General features: G+C 63.1%; 1 protein-coding gene across 5 annotated transcripts in view; it reads right to left on the minus strand.

Moving 5' to 3' along the window:
• UVSSA (UV stimulated scaffold protein A) overlaps positions 1 to 9888 on the minus strand; it is a 30503-nt gene extending 20615 nt beyond the window's left edge. Inside the window, exons 1-7 of one of the 5 annotated variants that reach the window (XM_074352100.1) lie at positions 9173 to 9888; positions 8203 to 8302; positions 6840 to 7170; positions 5960 to 6080; positions 4927 to 5253; positions 4091 to 4203; positions 3865 to 3993 (exon numbers count right to left, since the gene is read on the minus strand). In XM_074352100.1, coding sequence (XP_074208201.1) covers positions 3865 to 3993; positions 4091 to 4203; positions 4927 to 5253; positions 5960 to 6080; positions 6840 to 7170; positions 8203 to 8302; positions 9173 to 9260 — 1209 coding nt within the window. In that variant the 5' untranslated portion in view covers positions 9261 to 9888. The remainder of the gene's footprint in view (positions 1 to 3864; positions 3994 to 4090; positions 4204 to 4926; positions 5254 to 5959; positions 6081 to 6839; positions 7171 to 8202; positions 8303 to 9172) is intronic. The other 4 variants (XM_074352094.1, XM_074352097.1, XM_074352103.1 and 1 more) reach the window with 4 other exon arrangements.
• Positions 9889 to 9978: the final 90 nt, after the last annotated feature.

Genomic DNA, 9978 nt, shown 5'->3' on the forward strand with positions numbered 1-9978 from the left:
GACCACTAAACAAATCCCGCGCAACCTGATTAACTCGGGGCGCCATCTCTATTGTTTTCCACCCAAGAAATCACTTTTGTTCAGTTTTATGTGTGTCTGTTTCCCTTTTTTTAAAAAAATGATGTAAGGCCTCGTCAGACAAGTAAGCTCAAAGCTGCATTTGTCTCCGCGGCTTGATGGCAACGCATTTAAAACCCCATTCTATCTTATAAACTAAAAATTAAACGTGCTCAGCTGTGGTGGTCGTCGCCACGGCTGCTATTTATATGCTAATGCCCTCCCTGGAAGGCCGTGCAAATCGCCCAGCCCAGCCAGTATCTCATGTGCATCTCTGCAGTGGGCGCACCTCAGAGGGCAGAGGATGGAGGTGGCCACGCAGGCACTGGGGACAGCACACACGGGGGTCTGGGATCCAGGGCAGCCAGGCACCCGGCCCAGAGTGGCCGTCATAGAGGGAGTGAGGCTTGAACAGGCCAAGCCCTGGGAGCTGCTCGGCGGTGCACAAGGAGGCCGCTGCCGCTCTGGGTCAACTGGACGTCTGGACGTCTGTTTCTAGGCCGAGGCTGGGTGGCCTGAGTCTGTGCTGCACCCAGATGAGCAGCTCCCTCTCCCCGGGTGCCCCCACCAGGCCTCACGGCTGGATTCCCATAAGATGCGGCCTCAGTGCTGCCAGTGTGAGTGGATGCAGAGCGGGGGCACTGCCTGCACCTCCTGTAACCGACACCACATCCTGCGGGGCTGGCTCTCAGCCCTGGTTGCTGCCCCAACGACTACCATGCCCTCCCCCACAGCTAGACCTCCTAGGATTCCTGGTGTGGCAGCCTGGCCTCAGCGGGAAGGTTCACAAACTCCCCCAGACTCAGTCTTCTCATCTGTAAAATGCGGGTGAGAACAGAATCTCCCCACAGGCCTGATTTTGCGATTATGGGAACCACATGTGAACAGGTTCAGAGGAGAGGGCCATCCTGGAGGATGCTGGGCGGATACGCTGTGGGCAGGAAGCACGCAGGGGCTGCGGGTGGAGAGGGTGGTCCCCAGCAGCTGAGAGCTCCGCCAGAGAACACGGGCAGACCCCTCCCCCAGCTCCAGCCCTCAAGTGCAGCCTTCAGTGTGAAGGTGATGGAGGGAGCGCGTCACCAGGAAGGTTGTTTACTGGCCCTGCTCAGTACAAGGTCCTGCCGGTCGGTTGGCTGATTTAGCTTCCCTGCCTCTCTGGGTGCCCGATGGGTCAACATTTCATTCCCTGGGTTCCCGCTCTCCTTTTCACCTGCAGGCTGCCAGCACTCGGCCCCAGCAGTCAGAAATGTGTCCAATGTGCGGGAGCTGCCTTGCTTCCACCTCGTGCTGGTGGTGGACCCCACGCACCGCCCAGGTGCATGGGTTGGGAGGTGGTCCTAAAGGCAGCAGGCAAACAACAGAAAGACCTCTCCCAGAGTCCAGAGGCTCAAGCTCTGTCTGCTTTTGCAGAGAGTGAGGGTGTGCCTGAGCTAAAAACTACGCGGCTGCCACGCTAGCCCAGCTAGTGAGAAGGGGCGTCCATGCAGGCAGCGCGGCGTGGAAACGTGTAGCCCAGTGAGCAAAACGCCCATGCCGCCGACAGCTTGAACAGACTGGCGCTCAGACTTTTTTTCTGACTTACTGGTTGGTGGGAGACTAATATTTCGTTAACTACACGATATGAAGTAAGTGGTCTTTGCTCTGTAATTAAACAGCAGGCAATTAAAAAGCTTTGAAAGGATTTTTATCAGTTTAATGAACATAGCAGCCTCCGATCACTACACGTCTCCTCTAACAGTGGGGCTGGAAACTAAATCCACCAACCAGTGCTCCGTATTGACCTGGTGAAGATTTATCCCCCACCACGTCCACAGGGCGCTGGGCAGACCCTCCATAAAACAAGCAGTCACACACACTAAAACTGGCTTAAATGTTCTTTAAGGACAAAACACCTAAGTCAGAAGGAAAACAGTGTAGAAAGCAAGGCACCAAAGACAGAAAAGGGGAATCGTAAAAAAAGGCACGTCGGCAGGAGGCCGCGGGGAGAGCACGCCCCACGCCTTCGGCGCGACGGGGCCGCCTGTGTGCGCAGGGCCGTCACACCGCGGTCCAGGCGTCACACGCTCGTCCGGCTCCAAAATCCTGGACCACACGCTGCTGATCAGCGCTCCCCGCTCTGCCGGCAGGTCCGAAGGACGCCGAGCCAAGTGGGGAAGCGGCAGGGGGAGGAGTCAGACCGCGGACGGTTCACGGGGAAACCAGCCAGGGACGCTGGTCGATAAATCTCACACCCGCGGCGCGCGGCGCGGGCGCAGATGCGCAGATACCGCCGCCGCCGTGTCTATTCTGGGCAGCGGGCCTGCGGAGCCCCTCAGCCGCCCAGCCGCCCAGCCGCCACGCGGGCGACGGGTCCCCGCAGCCGCCGGCGGGGGGCAGCGCGGCTCCGGGAACCAGCGCGCGGAGCCTGACGGGGGCCGCGCGCAGTCGCCCCGCGGAGCCGGCCGGCGGCCTGCGGCTCTGGGGCTGCGCTCAGGCGCCCGGCCTCCCGCCCGGCACCCCGCCCGGCACGGCAACCTGGCGTCCCCCGAGGCTCAGAAGTAAAGTACCCCGACCTGCCAGGCCATGCTGGCCGGGGCAGTCCTCCTCCCCCAACCAGAAAACACTCTCTTCGTTGTAAAACAAGAAACTTGGTCGAAATTCACAGAACTAACTTATTTCCTGTTTAGTCCACAGCCGCCACGCTGACTGCCCGCGCCCACGCGGCTCGGGAGAAAGGCAGGGTCGCCCCCTGGCGGCCCCCGGGGGCCGTACACCTGCAAGTGTAGGCGGACAGTGGCTCGTCGCTCCCACAGGACCCATGCCGAACCCTAACCCTAACCCTAACCCCCAGCAGCGAGGACTCGGCGCCAGGCTCGGGGTGCCAACCACTCCCACTCCAAATCCGAGGGGCTTCGAACTCCATCTTTCCCTCAACGGGAACGGTGCCCTCCCCTCTCAGGGCCTCCTCCTGACCCCTCCTCTCACTCAGGGGCCTCCCCCAGTTCAGGGTTGGGGTGGCCCTACCGTGTGGGTGCACTGACGTCTGATTCCTGGCTTCCGACCAGAGGCTGATGGGGTCCATCTGTGGCTGCTCCCTCCAGGTAGCACCCCCAGGGACACCTCGGAGGACCCAGCTCTCTCAGGGTCCCTTTCGAACACACAAGTCCAGGTCCTGGCGTGAGCCAACAGGAGGGGCCTGGATGCACAGGCACCCAGTGTCCCAGAGCAAGTGGCTTCACCCCTGCCCAGCCCTCAGGGCCCCTGCATCAGGCCCACAGGTCTCTCCACGCGCCCTGCCTCGCTGGGGACACAGCCAGCAGAGGGCCTCCCCCTTCCCGAACCATGCAGGGCCTCAGAGGCAGCGCCACACGCCCAGCAGATGTCTGGCCTAGAGCTCCTCCCCCCGCCCCCCAAAATGGGCACCAGTCCCCACATCCACCCAGCTCACTCGCCCTGGGCCTCTGCATAAGCCAGGAGGGAGACGTCCTGACTCTGAACCCCGCAGGCAGCTTCAGCCACAACGCAGACAGAAGGACCTCCAGCCTGAAGCTCGCTACTGATCTTCCCCCTTAAGGCCTCCACCCAACTCGCCCCTTCCCCTCACTGCCCCGCCTGCTCAGACCCCATCCCAGCCCCTGCGTCCACGGGGAGGGCCTGGCTGTGGCCTCTGGTCCCTTAGTTCAGAGCTCCCACTTGGGGAAGTCAGGCCCCAGTGAGGAAGAAACCAGAACATGCCTAGCCCCCAGGGACGTCTGCTTCCTTAGAAGGCTGAGCTAGGGTGAGAGAGGAGGGCCCCTGCGGTCCCCACGGCCGGCTAGCGGCACTCACCTGCCTCCTGCAGCCCACCTCGGGTGAGATGTCCAGCTCACGGGACCGCCTCAGGGCAGTTTCCAGCTCCGCCTTTAGGTCAATGGCTCCCTCCAAGTGCCCACCATGGGTCCCCGTGCGGGTGAACAGCTGCAAGAACGGGGTGTCACTCGGCAGGCCAGGTGCCCTCCCTCCCCAAAGCTGCCCCTACCCCCAAACCTGGCCTGAGCTGGGGGACACGCCTCACCTGGACCCAGGAGCACACAGCCGGCAGGAACTTGTTCTGGATGAGCCTCAGAGCGTCCCGGGCTGCCTGGATGACGGCAAAGTTGTCCTCGTCCTCACGCACCCTCAGGCTGTCTGCAACACATATGTGGGTCACCAGGACCACCACTACCTGGGTAGGCACCTGGGCACCTCAGACAGGGCCACCATATTGCCCCACACCCCATCCGGCCACACGTTGCCCGGGACCCCAGATCTGGCCCCAGAAAGAGATTCGCTGCCTTGACCCCAATGCCTTCTCACACATTGGGCAGACCAGGGACCTTCCCTGCACTGCTCTCAGGATGAAGGCCCCACCCGCCCCTTGGCCCCAGGCCCCCCCTCCAAGCCCCCCCTCCAAGCCCCACCATCCCAGTGATCTGCACCCGGGCCCCCCACCTCCTGCGAGCCAGCTGCGTCCCCAGCCCCCAGCCACATGGCAGTAAGCTCCTTAGTGCTTATAGGATTCAAGGTGCCTGAGGGAGACAGGTATTTCCACAGCTACAGAGCCCTGCTGCCCTCCAGCCCCAACCACACCCCATGCACCAGCGAACCACGAGTGGCAAGAGGCTGTTTCTCAATCATGTCTTCCTCCAGCCACTCTTTGACCCCTTTCCAGGGCCCCCATCACTCGGAGTCAAGCCTGCCATCATGGCCAGGACTGTGTCACAACGAGGGCCTAGGGCACAGGACTCCCAAGCTTTGAGTCACCCCCACCCCTCCTTCACCCCTTGCCTCCCGGCCCCGAGAAGCCAGGGATCCGGAGCCAAGGAGGCATGGTGTGAGCGCAGCCTGGGTGGAGGACAAGAGAGACGTTACCTGAGGAGAGCTCCACGTCCAGCGTGTACTTGTGGGAGCCCAGCCCATGGCACCGCACGAACCCCTCCTGGTCGCTGTCCTCGTCCTCCGAGGGCCCCTCCACACCAACAGCTCCTGGGAGGGGGGCACAGGCAGCCAGGGCCTTGCTGCAGCAGGGCTGCTCCTCATCCTCAAGGTCGTGGGGACCCTCCCGGGCCACAGCTGAGGCCACAGTGGAGGCCATGGCGGGCAAAGCGGCCCCTGGGCTTGGGTCAAGGTCAAATGGCACGAGCAGCTGGAAGCAGCTCTCCACCTCCGTGAGGCAGCTGTGGATTTCCCCAGACATTTCTGGTAGGATAGAAACATGGTGAGCAGGGCCGTCAAAGGGAGGGCCCCTGGGTGACCAGCTCGAGACCGCCCACTTGGCCGCAGCAAAGCCATTCTCTGCGACATGCTGGATTACCACTTTCAGGCGCTGACCTAAGCTGTGACGGGGCTGGTGGCGCATCTGTGGACACCCAGCTAGAGGCTGCCAGGGCGGAACCAGCGGAAGGGAGTGGCCAGGGCCTCCCCCGAGCCCAAGCACACCTCCGCCATCCCACCCTGACCGCTTCTCGCCCGGGACTTCCCCAGGGTGGACCAGCTCTCCCTGCCTTGCAGCCTTCCTGAGGCCAGGCTTTGGGAAGTGCCTTCACCCAGGCCACCTCCCAAGCTGCTCACACCCTGGCTGCCCCTCACAGGAAGAACCAGCTGCCAGAGGCAAATGGTGGGGGCTTGGGAAGGAAGCTGGCAAGACCAAAGACACCATGAGATGGACCTGGAGGTTCAGACCACGGAGGGGTGCACTTCCCAAGTGTGACCGCCAGGAGCCGCAGGAGAGGCGTGGATGGCCTGCAGGGGCCCCTCCCTCCACCCCATCCCTCAAGCCCTGAGCTCTGCCCCCTACCCTCGCCAGGAACAGCCCGGATGGGAGGATGGAAGCTGGAAGCAGGCTTGCAAGCACCGCCTAGGAAGGTGTGGCAGTGGGTGGGGCACCCCTAGGCCGACCTCTCACCTTCCATCTCCCTGGCCGCCCGCTCAGATCGTTCCCTGTAGATCCGCTCCAAGCGGTGCCGTTTCTCCTCTTCTCGCTTTCTCTCTGCCAGGGTCCTGGCGTTCACATCTTGGAAATCCACCTGAGAAGTGTCGATAAAGGTTAGACCTGACGACAAAGGACCCAAAGGAAACAAGAGTCAAGAAAGGGCCTCAGAAAAGACACACTAACATCTGGCCAGAAACTCTACGGATCTCGAGTTCACGTACAGTGTTTTAAAGTATAAAACTCTTAAAATTCAACTCTGACGTTTAACATCTGTTAAAAACACAACCAGTGGTGTTTCCTAGGAAAGTAAGAGGTAAAAAAGCTCTCCAGCCCCCAAGTATGCTGTGGGTGGCAAGGCGGCAAACTCACTCCAATTAGCGGGAGGGGAGGCTGCCGGCCCGCAACCACGGGCCTGAGAACAGCACCCAAGAGTGCACCCCAGAGGAGCGACGGGAAGGCAGCGCCCTCAGGCCAAGAGCAGGCCAGGCAGCTGGGGGAGGGTGGCTGAAGACGGTCCCGGGGGGGGGGGGGGGCGTTTCGTCCACCCAACGCCGGCCAGAGCCCTCAGTGGACCCACACAGGAAGTCACAGTGCAGCATGGCCCCCCAAGTGCAGGAGACGCAGCGAAGGGCTGCGTCTGCGCAGCGGACTCTCATCCTCTTTTTTCACCTTTTGGTGGAAAACAGGTCCCAAGGCTCAGCTCCACCCACAGGCAAAGCTGCTTCTCCAGTCCTGGGAGCCCCACCCCCAACCGCCCTGCTGGTCACTGCCAGGCTGGCGCAGGGGACACAGGCTCAGGGCCCAGGCAGGTCTCCCCGCCCGGGCAGAGCAGCGGAGCGCGGGGCCGGCCCACCTGCTTGTTGTGCTGTAGGAAGTGAAAGCCCAGGGCCAGCTTCTTATAGGCTGCGCCGTACGTCTCGCTCCAGCTGCGGACGGCCCGGGTGGCGGCCCGCCTCAGCCTCTGCGCCACCTCCCGGGGCGGCGGCAGCGGCCGCTCGTGGTCTGTGCCCAGCGTAAGCTCCAGGAACTCCTGGAAGTTGGAAACGACCAGCATCCTGAACTGGTGAGACCTGGTGAAGAGCTCGTCCACAGCCTGGAAGGCGGAGAGGCGGACCTGGGCGTGCTCCTGGCTCAGCTGGGCCATCAGCAGGTGGTAGGCGTGGCTGAGCTGCTCCTCGGAAGACCTGGGGACAGAAGTCGTCCTCACCGAGCGCCTGACGCTCGGGGACAAGTTGGCTCCACAAGTGGGAGGGATGCAGGCCCTCTCACAACCCTTTCCTCTTTTTCCTAAGCAGAATGGACCATCTACTGTCCTTGGGCCAAATCTGGCCCAGCCTTCTTCTGTATGGCCCACCAGCCAAGAGTGGTTTTTACTCTGATTACATCAGCAGAATAACACTTTGTGGCAAGTGAAAACTATGTGAAGTTCAGTGTGAGTGCTCCTGGTTTCACTGGGACCCAGCCACACCCCTTCGCTCATGGCTAGTAGAGGTTGGCCACACCTCCCAGCCCCCTGGGAAGCTCTGTGGGCCTCTGAGAGTGGCCCTGGCAGGGCTGGTGTGCACCCTGCCTCTCCTGTTGCCCTTCTTCCTAGCTGTCCCCCATAAGCCCTGCTGTTGGGGGACTTTCCAGAGCACGCAGCAAAACCTGATATGAGCTAAAATCTTTGCATCAAGATGTAATCACTTGTTAAGTTCTCCTGTTTCGTAAATACACCACAAGGATAATCAGTAAACCTCCTCAGCTTAAGTTCCCAACGTCTGAGAGGCTCTCAGCAGTGGAAGAGACAGACGCCTTCTAAGGACAGACAGACAGGCCCTGCGGAGCCCGGCTCCTGTGACCTCTAACCTGCCTCCCCCCACGTACCCCCCACATATTCCAACAATAAAGAGAAAGACACGCGCCAACCTACAAGTCACACAGGAGCGCTCAAGGACACACACACACAGAAAACAGACACCACCACAGCCTGAATGTGTTCTCCCCCACCCTGGGACCACTGCCCAAAACACGACCGCCTGCAGGGGCTGGGCGCTGCTGGCTCTGGGGAAGCGTCGTATGTGTGTCCTGTGCTGGTCTTTCCCAGCAGAGGGGGGAGCGTGGGGGCAGGCAGGGGCGCGCTGACCCCCCAGGGGAAGCCCCACAGTCTCCCAGGGCTGTCACGGATGTGCTCAGCCAGACAGTCCCCGTAAAACGTTGGACTTTATAAGACATACTTGCAAATTTTCTTCAGTTCCTTCATTTTTTCAGGATTCAGTTGGGGTTCCCCTGAAGTTGTGAGCTCTTCTACCAACTCTGAGAGTTTTTGATCCATATCTAGAAACACGTAATGCAAACGCTAAATAACCACCTCAGCTTTATTAGCAAACGTTTGCTGGGCTGCACTGTGTGCTGGCGTTGGGGCGTGGGTGCCAGGCTGGGGTCCTCACGCCCTGGCCTCTGTGAGATGACCCCTGAGGGCTGAAATACAATTCAGGGTGAGAGTCCGGGCCAGGCCAACGAGGCCTCTTCGGTGGTCATCAGGAAAAAAAAGGAAAGGGCAACAACAGAACGTGAGCTCTGGAGGGCCACGCCACACAGGCGCGGCAGGCTCCGCGAGGCCAAGGGAAGAGGCTGTCCAAGTGACACCAAGCTCGCTTTCCCAGGACGGCCGCACCTTCCCCGCCGGCACTACTGCTCGACACAGGCCACGAGGCGGCCTCCGGACCGCAGGGCGAGATGCTGCGACTGGACCTGCGCACGGAGAGCCTCCTAGAGGCAGGTGCGGTGGCGGGAAGGAGGGGCCGCGCCGCTCGGCGCCAACCGAGCCGGGGGCGGCGAGGACGCCGGGCCGGCTGCAGAGCTCGGCTTCACCGGGTGGAAGGAGGAGCTGGGCCAGTGCGCACAGGCGTGCTCGTTGACCGCAACGTTCACCGCCGACGCCGGCTCAGCACACGATCGGCAACTGGAGCGCTCCCGCCGCCCTCGCCGCCCACGGACCCGTCAGGGTCGACTCGGCCCGCGTCCCTGAGACCGGGGCGCGGCCGGCCCCGCGGGACGGAGGAGGGGCGCCCTGGGAGAGGGGAGAGGGGGCGTCCCGGGGGAAGGACGAAGGGGGCGCCCTGGAGAGAGCGCTCGCCTCCGATCCCGCCTCTCCGGCCCCGCAACGCGACCACCGCCCGGCGGCGCGGCCACCTCGGCACCTACCGGCGACCCGGCCGCTCGCCTCCGCCTCGCCCCGCCCTTCCGGCGAAGGGCCCGCCGCCCTCACGTGCCCCCAGATCCCTACGGTCATTGGCTCGCTCTGGCCCGGGCGACGCGGCCACTTAAACCTCGGCCTGCCCCTTCCGTAGGAGTCCCCGCCCACCTCCTATCACGTGCCCCTCGAGCTCCTCCACCAGTGGCTGGCCCTGACCCGGAGGCGCGGACGCGGGGTCGAGGCCGAGGTCTGCGCGGTGACGCAAGGCGCGCTCCCGTCGCGGGCGGGGCAGTCGGGGAGGGCGACGCGCGAGAAAAAGGAGGCGGGCGGGCGCAGCAAGTCCTTAAAGGAGCCGCGGGCGCGGGTGACGGGGCGGGGCCGGCCCGAGGGGTGCGCGCTTCGCCTTTGTGGCGCGGCCGCGTTGGTGAGGGGCAGGTTTGCGGTCCCAGCGCCCGGCCCCTGCGACTGGACTCCTGGGTGGGCGCCTCTGCGCGTTTCTCCGGGGACGCCGGAAACCTGGGCCCACGCGCCGCCTGGAGGACGGGATCGGGCGGGGGGTCTCGGCAGGTGCCCCCGGCGCTTCTCGAAGGGTTGCTCCCCCGCTGTCGGCTCGAGCGTCACCTGCGCGGTCCACTTCCCGGGTCTGACGTCAGCGCAGGGACCCTCCCCTGGCTCACCTCCCGCCTGCCTGTGGCCAGCGTCCCGGAGGCGGGACACGGGCTGGGCGTCTGCTCCTCGCACAGCCAGGGCCCCCAGGTGGCACCCACGGTCCAGCCGCCTGGACGCGTGCACCAAGTGTTCCCCGGCACATGAA

This window comes from Camelus bactrianus, chromosome 2 (genome assembly GCF_048773025.1).
Source record: "Camelus bactrianus isolate YW-2024 breed Bactrian camel chromosome 2, ASM4877302v1, whole genome shotgun sequence".
NCBI classification, from domain to species: Eukaryota; Metazoa; Chordata; class Mammalia; order Artiodactyla; family Camelidae; genus Camelus; species Camelus bactrianus.